We start from the raw sequence: 24,024 nt of genomic DNA, 5'->3' as shown, positions 1-24,024 counted from the left end.
GAATGTTAGCCGCTTTGAGACTCCTTCGGGTAGTGAAAAGCGGGATATCAAATCCAAACTCTTCTTCTTCCTGCTTGGACTACTGCAATGTGCTCTATGTGGGGCTACCTTTGAAGGTGACCTGGAAACTACAACTAATCCAGAATGCGGCAGCTAGACTGGTGACTGGGAGCGGCCGCCGAGACCACATAACACCGGTACTGAAAGACTGGCATTGGCTCCCAGTACGTTTCTGAGCACAATTCAAAGTGTTGGTGCTGACCTTTAAAGCCCTAAATGGACTCAGCCCAGTATACCTTAAGGAGCGCCTCCACCCACATCGTTCTGCCCAGACACTGAGGTCCAGCTCCGAGGACCTTCTGGCGGTTCCCTCCCTGCGAGAAGTGAGGTTACAGGGAACCAGACAGAGGGCCTTCGAACCATTATGGGAAAGAAAGATAATGCAACTGCTTGCAATATGTATACCTAAGTTCCATCTTGCCCCCGAGGCTTGAAGGTGATGCAGAGCATTTTTATCCAACCACGTCAAAGAAGCACATTTTAATTGTCAAGCCTGTTTGCTCAACAGTGCGCAGTCTGTCAGCACATATCAGTACTTGGTGGAAAGTATCCCTCCGCCCACACAGATTTAGAAGTCAGATACATCCTTTGTGAATTGTCTTAAATGAATCTTGACAATACTGGGGCCTGTAGCACCCTCCCCCACGTTTTATAGGCAAGCTGCAAACAATATCAGCTAGGCATTAGTAACCCAATTCCTGGAAGCAAAGTTCAGTTTTGTGGACACATCTACAGCAGCACTTTTCCAGGGACATCCCAAGTGTGTTGGCTTTGCACCAAAGTATGTAAGTACCTAATAAACTAATTGGTAGCCAGTGCAGTTGGACCAGGATCGATGTAATATGCTCAAACCGTCTTGCTCCGGTGAGCAACCTGGCTGCTGAATTCTGCACTAGCTGGGTATGTCTCAGTATCTGCTTTAGATACAGAAGGTCACAGGTTCAATCCTGGGCATCTGCAGGTAGGGCTGAGAGAGAGACACACCAGCACGAAACCCTGGAGAACTGCTGCTTGCCAGTGTAGACAATACTGAGCTGGATGGACAGTGGTCTGATTCAGTATAAGGTAGCTTCCTATGTTCCTGTCTATTGCTTTGCAAGTTTGAGAATACCAGTTGCCCCCAACTCCCTTGTACCAAGATGAAGCTGGAAAGAGCCAGTCTTGTGTGTTTATCCTCAAATGGAACACATTCCCAATAAGGACTATACAAAGAAAGTTGTGCCAAGTTTACTCATCTCATCCTATCGCACAGGGTCCTGCAACAGTTCTTTCCTTTATGAGTAATTGGATCTGATGGGCCTATGTCAAAGGATTGGTTATTTTGAACAGACCAGATGGAATAAGCTGCCCTGAGTTACTTCTAATGAAATATCTCAAGGGAATCCAAAAGATTAGGTTAGTCTTAATAAGATGACAGTGAGCACATGGCAAGTGAGAACTGAATGCCAAGAGGCATTTCCAAAAGGTAAAGCAACCAGTCTTGCCAGAGGAAGCAGCCGAGGCCAGTAGAGGAAGTCTAGCAGAAAGTGGAAGAAACCAGGTCAGCGGTAAAAAGACCTGAATGTAAAGAAACTCTTTCCAACACATCTCAACTATTAGTATGTAGCTGAAAAGACTGCGATGCTCACTACTTTCAGTGCCAAATCTTTATTTTAGAACTGCTATCTCCTTAGTAAGGTTGAATATACACCAGGGGTTCCAAAACTGTGGTCCATGCACAACCTTCATTCATGTGGTCTGTGGCATTCCCACATTAAATGGACAAATTGATTTTTAATTGCATTTCTATAGCTTCTTTTGTTTCTTATATTGTATGTTATCATATTATGATTTGAATTGTATGGATCCAAAAAACAAACAAACAAAAAACAACAACCCATGGCCTGTGTTGCTTGAACCTCAACATTGCCATAGGGGAACAACCTTACATTTCTAACAAATCTTAGGTGGCCATGTGTCCTACTTTACAAGGGACACTCTTTGAAGGGCTGTCTGGTTAAAGATGAAGAACACTAAGAAGGAAAGTCTGGGGCTTTGAACACACCCATGAAAAGTCAGCTCTTAGAAAGTAGCCTGCTCAGCTGCATGGCTCACCTGGTCAGCCTTTTCTCCACCATGATGAAAACTGCGTGGCATGTCTGCTTAGATTATACCTATACTTTCTTATTTTTCATCTGCGCGAGCAAATCAGCACGTGCAAATTGTACGCAAACCTCTTTCTGGCAGCGTGTTTCCACTTCTTCTTTTTAAGCTGCATGAAAGCTGCCGCCCACTTGAAGGCTAGCCAAACTCACCAGGAACATCAGAGTGTGTCAGCTCAGTTTTAGAACAATTGGTCCTTGGGGATTTATCTGCTTGCTTTGGTTTTGCCCATTTTGCCCGTAAACTAGGGTTGCCATATTCCGAAGAGCAAAAACTCAGGCACGTTCAAGGGCACCCGCCCCCCATACCGCATCTCCATTGCTCAGCCCCTCCTTGCCACTGACCCCTTCCTCGCCCGTCCCTCCCTTCTTCCCTCTCCTCAATTTGCTGTCTTCAACCTCCTGCTCAGGAGATGCTGCATCTCCAGAGAATGTGAGGCTGAGAAGTCCCAGGAAGGTCATGACAGGTCACGCCAGAAACTGTGCAACGCCTAGCATGCACTCCAAAATAAATAAATAAAATTAAAAAACCCAACCCCAGACACTTCACATAAAATGCAAAAATCCACCTGGATGGGCATGCTGGCCCCAAGAAAGAGGGCATGCCCGGGGAAACCCAGACATATGGCAACCCTAAACTAAATAGGACAAATATTATCAAAGGTAAAAAAAAAAAGGTAAAGGACCCCTGGACAGTTAAGTCCAGTCAAACTTGACTATGGGGTGCAGCGCTCATCTCGCTTTCAGGCCGAGGGAGCCGGCATTTGTCCACAGACAGCTTTCCGGGTCACGTGGCCAGCATGACTAAACCACTTCTGGCGAACAGAACACCTTCCCGCTGCAGCGGTACCTATTTATCTACTTGCACTGGCATGCTTTCGAACTGCTAAGTTGGCAGAAGCTGGGGCAGAGCAACGGGAGCTCACCCAATCACACGGATTTGAATTACTGACCTTCCTATAGGCAAGCCCAAGAGGCTCGGTGGTTTAGACCACAGCGCCATCCGCTCCCTTAAATATCATCAAGCTTTTGACGGACAAGCACACTGTTCCCACTGACCATGTTCTTCTGCCCTTTGGTGTTGTTCCTCAGCTAAAGGATGGTTTTAGGTCAAAACAACAGCACCTAGTGACAGCATCTTTTGTGGCATCTTGGTCTTATTGTCCATACGAAACGTAAGCACTATGGCAGCATGGGGTGTGTGGCAGAATTGCTGGGGGAAGGAGAATGTGCCTTACTGGAAAGACGGAGAACCCACAGCATTAAGACACCCAGAAACCCTCACAACGCCTCATATTTGTTTCTTTTTCTTTAAAAAACAAAACAAAACCCTGCTGTTCTGTTTCATAGCTTTTTGACTGAAATAAAGCTAGGAGGACCTCTAGAGGTGAAAGGATGCATGAAGCCAAACTAAGCCTAAAACTGTTGTTGTTTTCCAAAATCATTATCACACGTGACAGAGCTGTACCCAGTCCTGCTGGTAACCAAGGTGTGCATGTAACATGACAGCCTATCTGGAAACCCCGACAATTTTTAGTGCTGCATTAATTTCTGCCTTACTGGATCGCATATCCCTGCGCAGTGCAGGGGAGAGCAAATGGTAAGATTGCAGCCGACCAGCAGGCCTCTGGGCAGCTCTAAGTGGCTTTTGTGACAGCTGTTGGGTTACTGGGTTTCTTGCAAAAAAAATGCTGGAATAGTTGGAGAATAATCTGATCCAGAAAGAGGCCTGTGGTGTCCTTACTTAAAGAGATTGTATTATTCTTTCTTTTCTCTATTTGCATATTTTTCTCTGTTAGCATAGAAAACCAATAAAAAGATTCTTTAGAAAAATTAAATAGAACATGAGTGTGCTCTCTTTCTTTTAAAAACGTGGACTAAAAGGAAAGCACGTGTTACACCAGCCTTGTGAAGTAGTCCGGTATCCCTGAGCCAGTGTGGTGTAGTGGTTAAGAGCGGTAGACTCGTAATCTGGGGAACCGGGTTCGCGTCTCCGCTCCTCCACATGCAGCTGCTGGGTGACCTTGGGCTAGTCACACTTCTTTGAAGTCTCTCAGCCCCACTCACCTCACAGAGTGTTTGTTGTGGGGGAGGAAGGGAAAGGAGAATGTTAGCCGCTTTGAGACTCCTTTGGGTAGTGAAAAGCGGGATATCAAATCCAAACTCTTCTTCTTCTCTTCTAGCATTGCTCGGGTGGGTGGGGGAGAGGGAGAAGGAGAGAAAGAGATTTGGGCTCATGATGCTATCGGGATAGTCACATGCACAACCCTGTTTTCAATATTATTTGCCCCTGTAAAAGTTTGGGGGAGGTCACACTGCTTCATTACCAATCAGTGCCCGTCCCATAACATCCTACTGAAATCCCACATTTTCTGTCTACAATCTCCAGCCGTTCAGTTTGACAGGGCAACCCTGGGATCTAATATTATAAGTGGGAGGGAAAAACTCCTGTACCACACCATGCACATATTTTGCAAACCTCAGAATTAACCACCACGCCTTAGCTACCTTTATATTCATACTGAAGTTCAAAGAAATTGGCGAACATGAAAGACTAATTCATTATGATTCTTTGATATTCGGAGGTCTAAAAAGCCTACGGCTACTGACCAAAGCACAGTTATTTGGGAATAAGCACCACTGAACATAGTGGGGATTTGCTTCTGGCAGGGGGGAACATGAGTAGGATTGTTGTTTATCTTTTCTGGGCTTTTTAAAATTGAAAAATCTACTCTTTGGCAAACGAGCAACAAAACAATATAGACCCCGTGGCTTTTATTAAAGCAGCTTGCCATGCCATCTGCTTGAGAGTAACCCACAGAGAGGAATAGCAAGAGCTGCTTTCGGAACCAAAATGCACCACCGACTCAAATTATCTGCCCCTTTATAATGCCTCCGGTGGCACCTAAATTGACAGAGCTTTGGCAGGACGCTGGGTGACTCCCTGTTTGAAATCGAAAGTGGGGTTTTACAGCTGCATCAGAAGAGTTGAGAACAAAGAGAGAGACCTCTCCAGAGTAACTCTAAGGCAACAAAGGAGATCAGGAATAATTAAGATAGACATAATCTTTGATTATGGGACGCGGGTGGCACTGTGGGTTAAACCACAGAGCCTAGGGCTTGCCGATCAGAAGGTCGGCGGTTCGAATCCCCACGACTGGGTGAGTTCCCGTTGTTTGGTCCCAGCTCTTGCCCACCTAGCAGTTCAAAAGCACGTCAAAGTGCAAGTAGATGAATAGTTTACTTTTTGAATAAGAATTATATGTCATGGGGAGGGAATTAGGATTTTAGAGGTGCTTAGGTCAGAAGGTCAGCGGTTCAAATCCCCGCAACGGGGTGTGCTCCCGTTGTTTGGTCCCAGCTCCTGCCCACCTAGCAGTTCAAAAGCACATCAAAGTGCAAGTAGTTAAATAGGTACTGCTCCGGCAGGAAGGTAAACAGCGTTTCTGTGCGCTGCTCTGGTTCACCAGAAGTGGCTTAGTCATGCTGGCCACATGACCCAGAAGCTGTCTGCGGACAAATGCTGGCTCCCTCAGCCAGTAAAGCGAGATGAGCGCCGCAACCCCAGAGTCGTCCACGACTGGACCTAATGGTCAGGGGTCCCTTTACCTTTACCTAATATTTGATAAAGGAATAAAGGAGCAATAGATGGAAATTAAAACTTCACACAGGAAGAAGAAAGGAGATCTTCATTTGCAAATTTGCAAATTACTATATGTGTCAATGCGAATTGAAGTTAATCATTGTAGCTGTGGTATAAGGGATTTTATCAGGAATGGATCATATTTGGTTTGAGCAATAATCTGGAGGCAGAATTAAAGGGAATCAGACTCTGAAGTATAGCACATGGGAAGCCATACAAAATTTATAATTAGCTATGTAATTGATTTGTATCTGAATTGGTATTGTTATTTGGTATTAATATAATTTGGCGCATATTGGATTTTTGTAATTGAAAATTAATAAAAATTATTTAAACCACCTCCCCCCCCCCAAATGGAAGCTCATTGGTTTGCCTTGCCCCACCAAAGGGCCATATCTCCAGCACACAAGAACAGAAAAGAGGCCTAGGTTGAGAATAGAGCAGTGAATTATATTTATAGATAATTAAAACCTAAAGCGTAATACAACCACTGGAGGTCAGTGTGAGGGATCCTATTCCCTCCCCTTTCGATACTTCCCCAACTGTGACTCTCCCTAAGTTTTACTGTCCACTAGGATGAATCCTTCAGTGGTTATATGGGAGTGTCTCTGGGGTACCTCAGTGCTTTACGTTCGAAACAACTCTTGCCACCTTTGGGATCTCCCGCCCTGGGTTCCCCAACTACTGCAGCTTGCCTTCCCTTTTTGGCAACTGCGTGGCACCTTTGGCTTCCCTGCCCAGTCCTCTGTATGCCAGGAAAATAAGCCACCCGTTCCCTCTATCACAGGAAACCCTTAGTGCTTTTCCCCTCAGCCACACCTCTTGAGGCACTGACGCACTGCCACAGTCAGCGAACGTTTAAGCACTTTTAACTTTATTAAGGTAACTTGAAAACATGGATGTCTTGAGTTATTACTGGTACAAATCTTCTTATATAATTCAGCTCAGTTATAATCTTTCCTGCATCCCGTTAGCAATGGTAATGACCTTTCCTCCCATTCCCCAAAGCCTAACCTCGCAGTTTCTCTTTCTAAACCTCCACACCCAACTGCCAAACCCCCAACCGCCTTTCTAGGTTGTTCCCCCTCCTTTTAGAATGCCAAGTAGCTCCGCCTCCCAGGGAACACCTACCTAACATGGGAGTGATAGGTTAACCCATGATGAACCAGGCCTTATTCCGCCACAGTCAGCATAAACCTACTGAAGACCCGTGTATGAAATCTACAAAGGGGAATTCCTCACTTGCCTTGGTCAAAGACTCATCGGGATGCAACAGAGAAAAATGCAGAATGTAGAGTCGGTTGGTCAACTGAAGCATGTACATGGCAAAAGGGAGGAAGGAGTTTTCCAACAGAAGAGAAGCAGAGGCTGCTGCAGATCTTGGGGAAGGAGTACAAGAACTAGAGACACTTTCATTTAAACCATTCTGCTTCCACAGTTGGCAGCTGTATATTTCTGAATGTATATATAGGGACGCGGGTGGTGCTGTGGTCTAAACCACTGAGCCTCTTGGGCTTGCCGATCTGAAGGTCGGCGGTTCGAATCCCCACAACAGAGTGATTTCCCATTGCTCTGTCCCAGCTCCTGCCAGCCTAGCAGTTCTAAAGCATGCCGGTGCAAGTAGATAAATCGGTACCACTGTGACGGGAAGGTAAACGGCGTTTCCGTGCATTCTGGTTTCCGTCACGGTGTCCCATTGCGTCAGAAGCAGTTTAGTCATGCTGGCCACATGACCCGGAAAGCTGTCTGTGGACAAACGCCAGCTTCCTCGGCCTGAAAGTGAGATGAGCGCCGAAACCCCATAGTCACCTTTGACTGGACTTAACTGTCCAGGGGACCTTTACCTTTTTATTTTTATTTATACCTTTACTTCTGAATACTTACATGTTGCTGCCCTACTATCGACGCTCTAGACATCTGTGTCTGGGGAGCAGAGCCTATGCATGTATGATGCAGCTTGAATAGATCAGAACTGTACCAATCGTATAATAAAATCTGGGCCTACACATTCTTATTCCTTACACACTTATGCATGAGCTCACTTGCCCATCAAACTGACAGGTAAAGCAATCCAATGCAGCCCATAGCCGTTGTCAGCACAAGACAAAAGCATACACGGGAATGAAAAATGAAGAGAAGTCATGAATTTCTTGCTGTCTTCCAAACTGCAAAAGCCTCCCTTAAACAATGTATCCTTGATAACCAGAAATTGTGACATATCAAAATAAAACGTTTCCCTTTCGACTTTTATTTAGCAACACAAAACACATTACAGCAGTGCTACCCAACCTTTTTGGGGCCATGCCACACCTAGATAAAGGTAAAGTGACCCCTGACCATTAGGTCCAGTCGCGGATGACTCTGGGGTTGCGGCGCTCATCTCGCTTTACTGGCCGAGGGAGCAGGCATTTGTCCACAGACAGCTTTCCGGGTCATGTGGCCAGCATGACTAAGCCGCTTCTGGCGAACCAGAGCAGCGCACGGAAACGCTGTTTATCTTCCCGCTGGAGCGGTACCTATTTATCTACTTGCACTTTGATGTGCTTTTGAACTGCTAGGTGGGCAGGAGCTGGGACCAAGCAATGGGAGCTCACCCCGTCGCGGGGATTCGAACCGCCGACCTTCTGACCTAAGCATCTCTAAAATCCTAACCCTCCCCCCATGACATATAATTCTTATTATTCAAAAAGTAAAATGTTCATGTGGAGGAAGCCTAAAAGGCCATTAACTGTTAGTAACTCATTCTCGAATTGCCCCCCTTGAAAATCAAATTGCCCCCCCTGTGGGGCGCGTGCCCCATGTTGGGAACCACAGCATTAGAGGAAATAACAGGCAAATGGACGAAGCACAGGTGGTAGGCACCTGCCTATAATATTTAGCATTTATTGCTCTGAAAAGTAACAAAGAGAATACTGTCATTTAAAAGGCAATAGAAGTTTGGGGCACAGGTTAAAATCACTTGCAAAGTAAATAAAAATTACATATTAGTCCCATTTATGTGTTTTTCTTCCCTTTCTATTAAAAAAAGAAAGGTGTTTAGGAAAAAGAGACTTTCTGTTTTTCCCTAGAATCTACAACAGGAAAGGCGGAAGATCTTCTTTTGCTCAGCGCTTCGATACTTCATTTCTTTAACTGTGTTGGTTGACCGCTTCACAGACTTCTATTCACAGAAGAAATCGATGGCCTGAGAAAGAGAACATGTTGTTGTTGTTGTTTGGGTTCACTATTATAGTTTTTAAACACAGTAAGCAATTAGAGCCAATTCTGAACAAAGAAAGTCGTGGAAAATCAGTTGCTTTGAAAACATGATGCATTGGACCAAGGCAGCCACGCTCCTTGTTGACGCCCAACTGAACTCTTTATTATTATTATTATTATTATTATTATTATTATTATTATTAATCTTTATTGGTTTAAAATCAATACTTTTACACACAACAAAAGCTTGGGAAAAACAGAAAAGGAAAAGAAACAAAAGAAGCACAATACATCTCTTACAAACAATACACAATAGAACAATACATCACAAATTCACAAAAATGTTCCATCGACTTCCGACTTCCTTGATATGGGTTCTTTGTTTCCTTAATTACTTGCCTCTCTTTTTCAATAAATGTTATCCTTATTAAATCTTGTTTGACTTCTTTATACCTTTATCAGTCCCGAGAGTTATTCAAAGCATTCTAAAGTTTTTATATGGGGACACTGTTCTGTTAAATATTGTCTATAGATTTCCTATTCCCTTTTGAACTTTTGGGTTCAACGATCTCTGATCTTTTCCATCATATATGCTAATTCCATATATTCCAGCATTTTTACTTGCCATTCCTCTTTTGATGGAGTTTTATCTCCTTTCCATCCCCTGGCAATCAGCATCCTTGCTGATGTTGTTGCATACAAAAAGATCTTTCTCTTCTCCCTTGGAATGCCATTATGCCTAATAGGAAGACTTCAGGTTTTTGTTTTTTTTAAACGTTATTTTGAACAGTTTTTTTAAAAATTCGTTGTATATAAGTTCCCAAAAGCTCTTTATTTATTTTTTTGCAACCCCACCACATGTTGTACATCGTGCCCTCTGACTCTCTACACCTCCAGCATAGGTTTGAGTTAGTTCTGTACATTTTGGACAGAGTTCTTAAGTTACCCAAGACTTCAGCTGTTCTGCTCAAAGCATGACTGTTTGGATTCAATCCAGAGTGGATCTGCACAGGTATTAAAAAAAACCACTGTGAAAATGCTTTTTTAAAAAGTTGTAAAATATACAGGTGAAACTTGAAAAATTAGAATATCGTGGAAAAGTCCATTTATGTAAGCAATTGTTTTCATTAGCTACTGGAGTTTAATATATGCGATAGACTCATGACATGCAAAGCGAGATATGTCAAGCCTTTGCTTGTTATAATTGTGATGATTATGTCATGCAGCTGATGAAAACCCCAAAGTTGAAATTGTGAATTTGGGGTTCTCATCAGCTGTACGCCATAATCATCACAATTATAACAAATAAAGTCAAAAATTCTTTCCAGTAGCACCTTAGAGACCAACTGAGTTTGTTCCTGGTATGAGCTTTCGTGTGCATGCACACTTCTTGCCACCTCAGTGAGAACTAAGCCAAAGTTACATTTAGGAAAGAAACTTGTAGTGCTTTCAGAACTCAAATAAGGAGAAAAACAAACAAGCAAAGTCAATGTCCCTCTGTGAAGGAAACCAATAACTCAGAAGGTAAGACTGTAACACACAGTGCTGTCAGGAAAAAGCAACTGGAAGCAGTCTCACCAAACAAGCACAGAGCATACCTTGTGCCCAGAGGAGTATTGTTTCCAGCGTACACAAAGCCAAAACCAAGTCAGTAAGAAACATCTTGTAGAGGCTCATTCGATAATTTCAGGGATGCTAGATTTTCACTCAGTTACCTTAGCAGAAGGTATGAGGTCACCAATTATGGGGTCACCAGTTTTCAGCCACTGCTGAAGCTTGGGCCACAAACCATCAAAACATTTGTGTAGCAATATTTGCATAGCTTGCTCATTTCTTACCTTCGTGGAAACTGTCTCGTTTGCTTCCTGATAGATGTGCTGCTCTGTGACTAAATTCCTGGGGAAATATCCAACAGTGCCCATCTGGTCCTCGTACTGCTCTGCATAAACCTTACGGGTTAGATAAAACAAGCCTGGAGTTAAACGCAGTCATTCTTCAGAGTAAATGAATTTGCTGCTCTGTCGGAAGCATGGGCTACCCCAGTCGCCCTGAACACAGTTTTGAGATTATTTCTGTCAGCATGAGGTGCTAACAAAATAGATTTGTTGAAGTTGTTGTTGTTTACCAAAAGACACATATAAACAATTGCATTTCCATAGAATGAGAGCAAGAAAAATGTGAGCGCATACAGATTTTAATTCCTCTTCTGTAGACTTGACTAATCGTGTTCTTAAAATCCTTATTTCCTTAAATTGGGATTTCTTGAAAAGGTTTGCCCTGGACAATACCCAACTCCATTTCAAGGGGTTTCTGGGCAAGAGGTTCTCTGGTGGGTCCCATTCTGTTAACAATGGAGCCTGGTGGCTTAACTGGTGCTGAGGCAGTTTGAAGTAGTGCTCCGTAGCTGGTCTAGCCATGAGTTACATTTCCAACAATGCTCCAGAATGACAATACATCAGATAGCGCTATTTTTCGGGGGGGGGGGAGATGCCAGAACTCACCAAGAACACCTCCCTGGATCTCTTATAATGGCAATGGCACCCACCTGGGAGGTGCAAGAATTCAGTTCCAGCGAGATCAGGCTAAAAAGAAAGCCCAGCAGGAGAGGCATTTTTGGGGACTCATCAAACTGGTACCACTTTGAATGCCAAACCATTTTTTAAGGGAGGCTCAGGACACCATCTGTCATGGTAATGTGCACTGACAATGGCGCTGCCCCGGAGATTTCAATAAATAAATGCAAAATAATAAATAATAAATGCAAAAGCAGGTCTAACATACATAGCACAGACCTAGAGAATAGCTTGAAGGCATGGGGGTGGGGGGGCTTTGCTGAAGACGAAGTCCCGGCCTGGCTAATACCCGAGTGTTTGAAAACTGCCCCACAAGCAGGACTGCCAAACACTGTTCCTGCAAAGTTTTCCCTACTCTGTCCCCTCCTCGCTAGAGTCTCCCTAGAAAACACACACACTCCACCTGAGGATCAAGGAAATCCTTTGGAATGAAGCAAGAGACAATGCGGACAGGGGGCTGAGCAATTGGGGGTATTCCCAAAAGTGCCATCTTGCGAGGGTGAAAATGTCTTTCCTCTCATGCCAGGCAGCTGTGAATCCAATCCCCCTTTGTATGCTTGTTTTGAATTCCAAAATAAAAGAAAGGTGAGGCATACAGGTAACATATATGTTTCATAAGGTAAGTATTTCTTCAGTCCACTGTAAAGACCTTCCCCACCCCTTCTTATTTTTACTTCAGCACGAATCTCATTCTCTCTCTCTCTCTAAGAAGGCTGAGTGTTTTTTAACCTCCCTGCTTCCCCCATGAAGTGCTGAACAAGGGAAGGGAACAGATGTTTCTGGACATATATGTGAGCTTGTGAGAATATCACCTTGGCCTGTCCAAGGAGAGGTGGGGCAGGGGTATCTCTAAAAACTCTGGATACTGGGGAGTAAATAGCCATGCAGACACAGGATGTGATTTAACATAGGGAAGGTCCTTACACTTCCAGCCCAGAATTCTCCAGCTCCTCTTTCTTGCACTAGCTTTGAGTAAACGTAGATCAGTTGCCCCTTTCTGACGTTAATGAATCGGCAATCTGGCGCGATGTAATCGTCTTCCGCCCTTGCCAGGGAGATGGCATCTGGGGGTGGGAAAAAACCACCAGTCAGATTTTATACAGAATTGAAGGGCTGGGTGGTAAGAAGAGGAAATCCTCGTTAAGTTTGCAAAGGCAATCATACCTCATAGAAGCACCCCTTTCCACATTCACAGTTCATCTCCTAGGAAGTCTGCAAAAGCTATCTACATTTTGTTTTGTTTTGACATTTAAATACCACTCTTTTCCACCAGGGAGCTCAAGGTGGTGTACATTTTTGCCCGTCCTCATTTTATCTTCACAACAACCCTGCAAAGCAGGTAAGGCTATGCCAGCCCAAGATCACCCAGTGAACTCTGCTCTTCAAATCCCAGTCCTACCCTCTAACCACTACACCATGCCGGCTCAAATATATATTTATCAAAAATATATCCATAAATTTAAAGTTATGCCCGGTATATGGCAAACCACAGAGGGATTCATTCGTGCAAGAGTTCACATTTTCAGCACACAGTTTCACCAACGGCTGACTTACATAAGCACTCCTGATCAGCACACAACTTCTTGCTTGCCAGCTTGTCCATAAAAATTCCCTTTGCGGTCATCGGGAAAGTGAATCCAAGAAACAGTAGAAACATCAGCATGCCAACAGTGTGGGGCATTTTCTTCTCTCCCGGTCACCTCGCTCTCCCTGCCTTACATAAAAGGAACAGGTTAAGGAACAGCTCTCTATTATATACGTATCAAAAAAAAAAAAATTAAGATGCAATTTTGGAGGGTGGGGAAGAGAACCTCTCTGACCAATAGGAAGTTGTGAGAGCAACATTCCATTGCTTTTAAAGAGCTGGGAAAACCTCAATGGACCCTTTTGCTTTATTTGCAAGGGGTTTTAAATGCCTGTCTCTTGCTGCAGTTAAGTCATTCTCAGCATCAAATTCAGCAGATTTTGTGCAAGGATGAAAAACAACAGATCCCCATTAATTATACAGGTTTCCAATCTTATGCGTTGGTTTAAAGTGCAGCAGAAACACAAAGAATCCTATGTTGGCCATGGGCTGGGGAGGAAGTACCAGGGGAACTTTGCCAACGAAAACCAGACCGATTCCAGTGCAAAGAGACAAGCCATATTCCCCCAGCAGAAGCTTATGAGCCACAGCAGCAGTAATGCAGCTCATAGGAGTGGGATGCAATTTCAGTCGTCAAATTGTGGGTTTAGATGTACATGCTTGCTTTTGATCCCCCTTCCACAGGCTGGTTGCTATCTCAAAGGGTTATATTAGAAGTGTGCAGCAATGTATGGCCTCACAAAGTACCTCAAGAATACAGATGACTGAGCTACTATATGGTACGTGAGTGTCAAACATAAGGCCATCACAAATTATCACATCCTATTGCGGCTGGTTTCATGACCCCCCAGAACAGCATGGAAGGAGCACATAAGGGCTGAAAGAATAAGTGGAAATTTATTCCCCTTCTCCTGACAAGCAAGAGCCACCTCCACTTAGAAACTGAGACATTCAGTGGTGTATGAATGATGAAAACCAACAAAATAAATCAAAATCCTTTTCAGAAAGTCTCATACTTCACTTTTCAGCCAAGATTGGCCCCCCAAATCAGTTCGTAATGAATCTGCAAAAAGGTGTCATATACATAGCTGTCAACTTTTCCCTTTTCTTGCGAGGAATCCTATTTGGAATAAGGGAATTTCCCTTAAAAAAGGGAAAAGTTGACAGCTATGGTCATATATCGAATGGTCCCAGAAGACCCTTCCTGTTGTGTTGCATGAAGCCTCCTCTCCAGTCTCCTTTCAACAGTATCTGAAAGCGTATCTTCTTTCTAAAGGCTTTTAATGTTTAAATCTGCCGTTGCCTCTGGCTTCACCTTAACTGCATCACGTCATGAATTGCTGCCAGGTTTGGTTCAAGTGTGTTTTGTTTCTATTTTGTGTTGTCATCTGCTCAGATTACAAATGTATGGGATACATATGTGATTATTATTTCTTTTTGAGTTTATGGCAAACTCTTCTGGTCCTTGGCAGGAAATGATATAGTACGAAGGGCTTCCCAGGGACATCTGGAGTCGCAGGTGGACTCAGCTAAGAAGTAGGTGGCAGAATAGAAAAGCAGCCCTTCCCTGAATTTAGGGGAGCTCATGATGACCAACACCCAATATAGTTATTTAAGTATATTCAAGGCTGAGAACCAGATGTGCTTAGTATAAGCCTAGAGTTTCCACTGACCCCAACCACCCAGGGTCACTCTAAATTAAAAGCTGGGTATCCAAGAACACAACATCAAGCAGAAAAGAATACAAGCACAATGCTTCGGAGCATCAATGGTGCTGAATTCAGACGGAATCAATATTTTGGTGACCATATTATTGAGTAGGGAGTTTAGCATTCAAACCTGTTTAACATCCCCCTGCTAGATAGATTTTTTTATATTACATTCTGCAGATAATGGGTTCATTTAAAATGAAACTACCATGCTCACATTCAGCTCAGCTGTGTGGCTTGTTCAGATTCTGGAAAAACTTCTGGATAGCAGCTCCCTATTACTGCAGGGGCTTAGTGCAAAACAGTGCTCTTCTGGATACCAACTGCATATTTCAGGTGGACATACGGACACCTGCAAATCACCTGGGAGATACCCCCCCCCCAGATAGTGATGCTAAGACTACTGAAGTCAGTGACTACTGATGAATGTATTTGCTTTATTTACATCTTTATGGTAAAATACCGGTCCAGTTTTGGATGCAGTCATACCTTGGTTGTTGAACACCCTGGAACTCAGATGTTTTGGCTCCCGAATGCCAAAAACCCAGAAGTGATTGTTCCGGTTTGTGAACGTTCTTTTGGAAACCGAACGTCCAACAGGGCTTCCACGGCCTCTGATTGGCTACAGGCGCTTCCTGCAGCCAATCAGAAGCCGCGATTTGGTTTTTGAATGTTCTGAAAGTCAAATGGACTTCTGGAAGGGATTCTGTTCGACTTCCAGGGTACGACTGTATTTATCCAAACATCTTTCCAAATAATCTATACTGCATTGTCTACTCTAGACGGATCCCATCCCTGACAGTATTATTTTCACAAGCACCCCATCCAAGATTGTTGACATCTCTTTCAAAATATAGAACAGCATCTCAGTTATCTGTATCTTCACCAGGACATCTGGAGTTGTACCTAAGGAAGATATCCCATTTGCATAAGGGAGCATCTCCTTATTCTCCTCCCCCCAAATCTGTTTTTAGGGTTCCCCCAGCCCTCCAGAGTGGGTTTTGGGGTAGTGAAAGAACTTCTCATGGAATGAGCATGTATTCCAAATCATTAGCATTTCCAAGTACACCCAGTCCTTAGTAAGCTGGCAAAAACTATTGCTTTTGATGAAACACAAGTACACCTTAGATTACTGTTTCAAGAGAGAAAATGCAGCTTTATTCCTGAACAGGTAACTTTACTGTGAAAAACCCCCGCCAGTCACAGTATACAAAACTGACTTATGTACAGCAACCAAATTTTACAGCTTTCAGCTTTTCATCTGGCATTCCTTGAATGTGTTTAGAATTCTTACATACTTGTATTGACTAACTCCCAACAATGCCATACCAGATGTTTTCCTTAAATTCAAGGAACCACACTTCAATCAATCCAAATTACCCTACAGCATGTTGCAGGAAAGAAAAACCAAACTAAGCAAGTCCTTCAGGGATCCTAGTTTCCTTCCATCACTTCTTGGCATAAGTGATTTTCATTGCATGCGAAGGGGTGATTTTAAATCCTTGGAGGGCATCCCGAGCAGCTCCTGCCTGCCCGTCATTTTCAAACTCCACAAATGCGATGTCGTGTCTGCCGGGCACCAGGCGCACTTCTTTGAAACCAGGGAACCTTGAGAGATAAATATTTAAACAAGATGACATGCTTTAATTTTGCTGGTTACAGGGCTGTTCTTATTCTCCAACCAAAAAAAAAAAAATGTTTATAAAATTGAAATTCACCACTGAAAATAAAGCTGAAAGCTACAGGCTGAATTTGCCAAGTAAAACATACCGAAGATACCAGGAGCATATTTGTAACACAATGAAAAACAGAGCAGCTGAAATGCAGGAATTACGGACTTCAGAATTTATTTATTTTTTTCATTTTATGAAGCCCATTTCGTGACAAACTATTTTTCAGTTAATTTCCATTCAACAGAAAGAATTCCCAGAATGGATTTGTTCTTCTGTTTCCAAACCTTCTCCTACAGAGCTAATTCAACACAATCTCTATCTAGCCTTGACAAAGCTAAATTACTAGAATGACTTAACTTAGAAGTCACATGATGTACACTTACCCAAGTATACAATGTATGGGTATTTGTGTTTTGCCAAGTATTTCTATACCTTAAATGCAACGTATTTCACATTAAACTGTAAAAATCGCAGTCTGCTTGGCTACTGTTTCTAAAACTTATGTTGAGTCAGACTATAAACAGACATCCTGCACTTAATCTGAGACAGGTTAAAAACCATGTTTGATATTGTATTTCCTTGTCCCTCAAACATGGCTAATTACGAGCATCCCAGTTTTATTTTTAGAAATCCCATGGCTGTTCTGCCTTTCTTACTTATAAGTGTAAATTTAAATCAGCAGCTAATCCAAGAGGCAGCATGAAATGTTTAGGAAGGAGGAAGTTGCATGAACAGCCACTTCTTTCTTATTTGAAATGTCTTTGCCACCAGAGGCCAAAAGCCTGAATTCATTCAGCTTGAACATAACTAAAGAGGCCAATTCTTAAGTCACATCTCACAGTAACAATGAGTTTTTGTTCTATGAGTGCATATAAATGGCAGCTTGAAAGAAGGAGGTGTGTTTCTAAAGAGTCTTGGATCTCCATAGCCCTCCATAGCCTGCACTGAAGGCTCCATTATCCCAGCCCATCCAAACTGTAAAAACATAGTTTCGTAGAACCAGACATCATTCTTTGAAGTCAAATGGTGGAATCTATTGCGACTGACAGAAGGTTAGGAGACCACGTATCTCAGTACTGGGTTCTTGAGAGTTTCAACAGAAGGTGAAACTCTTAACAGCCAAATCCTGTGCAGTTTACTACAAAAATTTCCACCAATTTTGTTGAGCGATAGTCTCAAATGCAGGTGTACAGGATTGTAGAACTATATATATATATGTATCTAGATGAACTTACTGATTGAACAGCATTGACAACATCATTTCATTGGTCTCTTCTGGCAAGTTGTTGAGGAAAAGTATATAGTTTGGTGGATTATCAGGCACCTGTAACGGAAGCAGCAAACAATGTGTGATGGTACGCCAAAACCACATTTGCTTTAATATTTATAAATGTTAACAATAGCTATTTTGGCATAACTCATTGACGTTAACCCAAGAAGCTGCCAAGTCTTCATTTGACATAAAAAGAGAATTGGGGTGGATGTAAACAGCTTCAAGTTGTTTGTTTGTTTCTGCACTTCACAGGTTTTTAGGTTAGCCACAGAGTCTAATACAATCAGTCTAATACAATCTAATACAATCAGTCTAATACAATTCTAAGCATTTTCAGTTAAGAATATGTCTAGATAGCATACTCCACAACATCTCCCCTGCAAAACGTCCAGGTAGTTGGCACTTCAGGCATTCAACAGCTGTTAGCCCAGTAGTACCTTTAAAAACAAAACCCTCACATACCAAGTATTCAATTTGTGGTGTGCTATCATCTCTGTTATCATAATAAGGATTTGGCACAATTAGAATGATAGGATTAAATTACAGGTTGTGGACACTGTTTGTTTTTTTATAAAACAATAAATGGAGGTACAGTTATACATTTACAGTCCCTCTAAGCAAATACTAGCGGATAACACTTATCAACTGCTAATTAATCATTTACAGAAGTTGGTCATATATGAATAAAGCATGTTGCTTCCAAAATGCATGTTATCTGTATACAAAATATGTAGCTCTAAAAAGACCAATGTGGTGATATGAAATTGGTGTAAAGGATGTTAAGGATTACCTGTTGATTCTGCGAGTTTGCTTGGGAATTTGCTGAATTCTGGTTTGCTCCCTATTGAGAAATAAAAAGTTTTTTGTTTTTAAATTATGCTTCGAGACCTGAAGTCAGTATTAAAAACCCACGCATATTATGATTTACCCTACAGAGTTGCTAGAGGCTTATTTTTAAAATAGAAAAAATTACTAACATGGCCTTATGTTTTTAAGAGTTATCAGCTATTCATTCTTAATTATTCTAATTCTTCATGAATTGCCACTTGTGGTTTTGCCAACAGTTGCTAGTAGCAAGCAAACACACACACAGAGAGAGAGAGAGAGAGAGAGAGAGAGAGAGAGAGAGCTGCCTCCTAATTCACCAGCACATTCAAGCGACTTTGCCCTCCTATTCCCTCCCAACAACTCCACAGTCTTGTTTTTTTGCAAAAAAAAGAGGGACAGGATAACTGGAAGGAAATATAAAATGCTCAAAGACAAACAAATCTAAACAGCTCTGCAAAGTAAGCAAAAGTCCTGGATTCCTCAAATAATTTTCTTCTCACAATAACAGTGCCCATGATACCCAAGCAGAACAAATCTGGGAGATTTTTTTCTTCTGCATGTGGCAGCAATATCACCTGGTAGGTAAAACCTTCTTAGCTCAAAGGGGATCAGTAATTTTGCTAGGGAAAAGTACATTTTTGTTAACTGCTAACAGCATAAAGCTACTAAAAAAATTAAAATCTGACTGTCAGGCTCAATTTCACAATCATATTTCTGTTTCCTCAGAAGCGAGTCCAGCTGAGTTCAAAGGTTCTTACTCTCAGGTTAAGCAACTGTTGGTTTTTACGTGTATTGTTTTGAAAGTGAGGCTTAATTCAGCTTACATAATGCATAGTTCTGTTCTACACAAGTACCCTACCATTTGTTAATGTCAGGGCTGTCCAATAGGTCGATCGCAATCTACCAATCCAACCCCTGATCTCAACAACTCTGATCTCTCCCCCCAAAAAGCTCAACAACTTTGGTCAATCCAATGGGTAGATCACTGCCAGTTTATTTATAGTGGGAGTAGATCGCAGTCTCTTGGAAGTTGGACAGCCTGTTATAGGCAGATGTTAAAGAAAGAGGCTTATTCTTTGACCGATGGCAATGAGATCTGGACAAACTCACTTACCTGATTTGGCTTCTTGTTTGCAGCATTAGCAGACTGTTCCAGGGACTTGATCTTCTTCTTCTCTTTTCTCTTCTCTTTATCAGCAAACGTACCACGCATTTTAGAAATCACATCAGAATCTGTTTTTGCATACTGGATGCGCTGTTGAAATTAGAATGTTGCATTTAGCATCAAAGCTATAAATTTGAGCCTGGTATTTTGGAACAGACAAGGAATAAAGGGGAGTGGACTGAAGGTCACAGAGTATCCAGCTAATGAACTGTTTGAAAAGCTATGTATTGGCACCTGGAGTCCAAGCCAGAGCCATCGGGCCTGAGTTACATACAGTGCTGCAAGCCTGTTGGGCACACTGCTAGAGATGGCACCACCATGCCACTGCATGCCACCCTAGCCAGAAACAAGGTGCATCTCCAAACAAAACATTGTATATTGTCCAGGGTAGGGAAGAACAGCCACAAAATACTTGCTTTTCACAATGCATTTGTATCATCGTCGAATCCATAAAGATTTTAAAAATACATACTAAAAATAGGATTTTCAAACAGAAGATTCAGGTCCTTAGACAAATTTTTAAAACAGTCCCTTTGAGACATTTAATTCTGTTCAATTCTTGGACATTTTCTGAAGTTGTTTAGAAGTTACCCATAAATATATTTGGATATTTGGAATGAGTTGATCAAGGTGTTCCTAACACGCTTCACTGGCTATATTTTAATCAAAAGAGAGCTTTTGACAGTTACATTAAATTAGCAGTCTTATAACGAGGAACTGAAAGTCATTTACAGAAGAAACCTAAACATGCTTACTTAGAAGTCTTACTGATCAATAATTTTACTCCCTGGTAAGTGCTTTTAGGATTGTATTGATCTGTAATGGAAAGACAATATGTTTCTCCCAAGAGAAAGCTTAAAATTATTTGTTTTGTCTATAGTTGGTATGCCAAGTTTCCAATGAAGGGCCTTGTTATGGTATGACAGGATAGTTTCCACGTACAGAGGGCAGGATTCAACCAATGAGAAGCGCTGCACAAGGACGTCCACTTGTGCAATGCAGCTTCCCCTCTCTCTGCCCCCTTAAATAGGCTCAGGAGGGTGGGGTCAGGAGAACCCCTGGAACAGTGCAGTAGAGGGGAACATCAGCATAGTGGGGTGCTGAATTTAGTGTTTAAAGAGCCTAGTGAACAGACCAAAAGCTTTAAATATACTGCCTATTGCTCTACACAGAGAATCCAGAAGATCCCCACCACATTGTTCTCTTATCATGTTTTGCAGTAAAATATAAAGCTCACCATTGGTTTACCATAAAATGGAAAGCCTTGCAACTGCCTCAGGGCATTGGTGGAGGAGCCAAGTTCTTTAAATATAACAAAGGCCTGTCCTCTCATCTTCATCGTCTTTAGAGCCACAATGTCCACTACATGGCCAAACTGAGAAAACAGTGCATACAGAGATCTTTTCAATTCTGTTAAGGGAAGGAAGAAAAGGAGAATTATACTTGTATCTACAGTGGTACCTCTGCTTATGTACTTAATTCGTTCCGGAGGTCCGTTCTTAACCTGAAACTGTTCTTAACCTGAAAACCACTTTAGCTAATGGGACCTCCGCTGCTGTTGCGCTGCCAGAGCACGATTTCTGTTCTTATCCTGAAGCAAACATCTTAACCTGAAGCGTTATTTCTGGGTTAGCAGAGTCTGTAACCTGAAGCGTATGTAACCTGAAGCGTATGTAACCCGAGGTACCATTGTATCTGCTTCTAAGATACCACAGCATCTTCAAGGTCAGGGCAATCACTCCAAGAGACAGCACATGACTTGGGCAGTGAAACCAGCCAAGTTTCTCACTCCAAAATCAAAGAAGTCTGACAATGCAACATGCCAGACATATGATACTTTCGATCACCTCTCTTACCCATTATTTCCTGAAATGTTAACTGCTCCCAGCCAATTTCCCTCATGGGAAATTTTTGTGCCATCACTAGGTATTTCAAGACATTGATAATAATTTACCACTCTGGAGAAAATGACTAACAAATCATTTATATGTGAATGCTCTCCCCCTTCTCTGTGTATTATTAACCTTCTTCAGAAAAGCTGAGTTACAAAAATTTACCAAAGACCAATCAACTCTCATGGTGGAGAAGAGAGGGCATGAAGCAGCATACTTCCTAAATAAACTTTCTGTTTCTTGACCAAGCGCTCAGAATAAGGAATAATTTATTTTCATACCTTCCTTTTTAATTTTGTCATTAACATTATTGATATACAGCGTGTGGTTTGGTCGGATATCCATAATTTAATTTCTGTCAGGCTGACCTGAAAAAAAACACAAAAATTTATTTAGCGTGTGCACATGCCACACTTTCTATTAAAAAAAACCCCTGAAAGCAGCTTACATTGAGTTATCTGATTTAATCCTTGCAATCACAATGTGAGACAAGTGTAGCTGAGATATAGTGACTGAACCAAGCCTACCCAGCAAGCTTTGTGGCCAAACAGGGATTGGAAGCCAGTGCAAGTCCCAATGCTCAAGCTACTAAATGAGGAGGGCTCTGTACAGCAAAATACATCATGTTTAAAATTAAAGATCATAGCTGACTTATCATACACTTAATTTTAAAAAGAATTAACACACAATGCTAACTATTTGTACTCATAATAACACTATCCTAACTTACAGGTTTGGCAAAAGCACCACAGATTGTATCATACTAATTTACATTACTTCTGGTAGCCAAATTGAGCACCATTTGGTGGAAAGGCAGGATGCAAAGTTAACAAAACAGACATGCATTAACTGGCTGGAGCTGCTCCTCAGAAGTCTGTACGTAATTTTATTTTTATTGGCTGCATGTGCACTCATACGGCGACACTTTTCACCTTTCATGAGCCCACCTCCCCCACCCAACCAAGATGCTACTGCTTTAAGAGGCTACAGGGGTAGGAGAGGCAGGATTTTGCCATACCAACTAGGCTTGGCGAGAAGGGTATGTACTTGGGTGCGTGTGTATATATCCTGTAAGATTTCACTAAGTCGCCCTACTTTTCTCTTCTCCCCCCTTCAAACAAAAAACAAAAAAACCTGAGCCCAATCCCTCCCAGCCTAGCCCCCTCTGCACCAAAAAACAAACAAACACAAACAAACAAACAAACAAACAGCAAGGGGGTAAGTGAGAAAACTGGGCTGCAGCACTTTTTACCTTTTGTGAGCCCCGCCCCCAACCGAAATGCTACCGCTTTCGGGTGTTATTGGGTCGTGGTTTTTATTTTGATTATATATATTGTGGGTTTTATGTTGATCTTTGCTGTAAACCTCACTGAGACCTTCGGGTACAGGGCCGTATATAAATTAAATAAATAATGACATAATAATAATGCTTTAGGAGGCTACAAGGGCAGGGTTTGGCTACACCGACTAGGCTCGACAGAAAGGTATGTAATGGTGTGTGTGTATACGATGTAAGATTTCACTAAGTCACCGCATTTTCCTCTCTTCCAAAAAAACCCCAAAAACCCCAACCCCCCCCCCAAACAAAACCACTGAGCCCAAAGCTGAAGCGGGACTCACAAAGGGCCCCCTCTCCCTTGGAGCTGGATAATATTACGAAGAGGAGCCAGGTAGATAGGAAAAAGGCGTGGGGGAGAGCATGCATATGGGTGGGTGCAAGTTGGGGACACCCCACTGCCACCCCTTTTTGTGCTTCTCACATAAAACCTCCCTTGAAGGTTTCTAAGCAGAGGCCGGGTCGGCCACCTGTGGCCCTAGCCGAGATCCCTGCATTGCAGCGGGTTGGACTAGATGGCCCTCGGGGTACCTTCTATGAGGAGGTTAAAGAGCCCGATGGGGCCGCCGCTAACCACCCACGGAAGGCGTAGGGAGCCCAATGAGGGGGCTGCGAAGCGACGCCCCCACCCCTCCCCTCTTTCGCTCTGCCTGTACCGTCTCGATGCCTCAAACCGCCTCCTCCAGCGCGCCACCCGACATGCCTCCTTCCTTCCCTTCCGTTTCCGGCCAGCGGTGTGTGTGTGGAGGTGCACTCTTCCCTCTCAGCCCTGGGTAAGGCTTTCCCTTACAGCGGGCAACCGCCACTGAGGGGGAACGTTTGTCCAGAGAGGTGAGCGGGGATGGGGGAAAAGAAAACCTGTAGCACATACAGCTTGAACTTCCGGTTAAAAACCCCGGAAACCCGTTATTGGCCGTTGGTCCGTACGGGCTCCGTTGCAGGGCCTAT

At 42.8% G+C, this 24,024-nt stretch overlaps 2 protein-coding genes across 2 annotated transcripts; both read right to left on the bottom strand.

Annotated features, from left to right (window-relative positions):
- Window positions 1-8,713: 8,713 nt before the first annotated feature.
- On the bottom strand, window positions 8,714-13,335 carry OTOR (otoraplin). Its single transcript, XM_033145404.1, has 4 exons — window positions 13,170-13,335; window positions 12,540-12,679; window positions 10,881-10,991; window positions 8,714-9,028 (listed from the first exon to the last, which is right to left on the bottom strand). Exons 1-4 carry the CDS (start codon window positions 13,294-13,296, stop codon window positions 9,005-9,007), a joined length of 402 nt encoding a protein of 133 aa, XP_033001295.1. The 5' UTR covers window positions 13,297-13,335; the 3' UTR covers window positions 8,714-9,004.
- A 2,774-nt stretch (window positions 13,336-16,109) lies between these two features.
- On the bottom strand, window positions 16,110-23,822 carry SNRPB2 (small nuclear ribonucleoprotein polypeptide B2). The gene is made up of 7 exons (XM_033142898.1): window positions 23,733-23,822; window positions 22,022-22,108; window positions 21,086-21,258; window positions 19,798-19,938; window positions 18,646-18,696; window positions 17,818-17,906; window positions 16,110-16,517 (listed from the first exon to the last, which is right to left on the bottom strand). The coding sequence occupies exons 2-7, from the start codon at window positions 22,083-22,085 to the stop codon at window positions 16,358-16,360; spliced, it is 678 nt and encodes a 225-aa protein (XP_032998789.1). The 5' UTR covers window positions 22,086-22,108; window positions 23,733-23,822; the 3' UTR covers window positions 16,110-16,357.
- Between the last annotated feature and the right edge of the window lie 202 nt (window positions 23,823-24,024).

Source organism: Lacerta agilis, chromosome 3, assembly GCF_009819535.1.
Source record: "Lacerta agilis isolate rLacAgi1 chromosome 3, rLacAgi1.pri, whole genome shotgun sequence".
Taxonomy (NCBI): domain Eukaryota; kingdom Metazoa; phylum Chordata; class Lepidosauria; order Squamata; family Lacertidae; genus Lacerta; species Lacerta agilis.
This window is presented reverse-complemented; position numbering and strand designations above follow the sequence as displayed.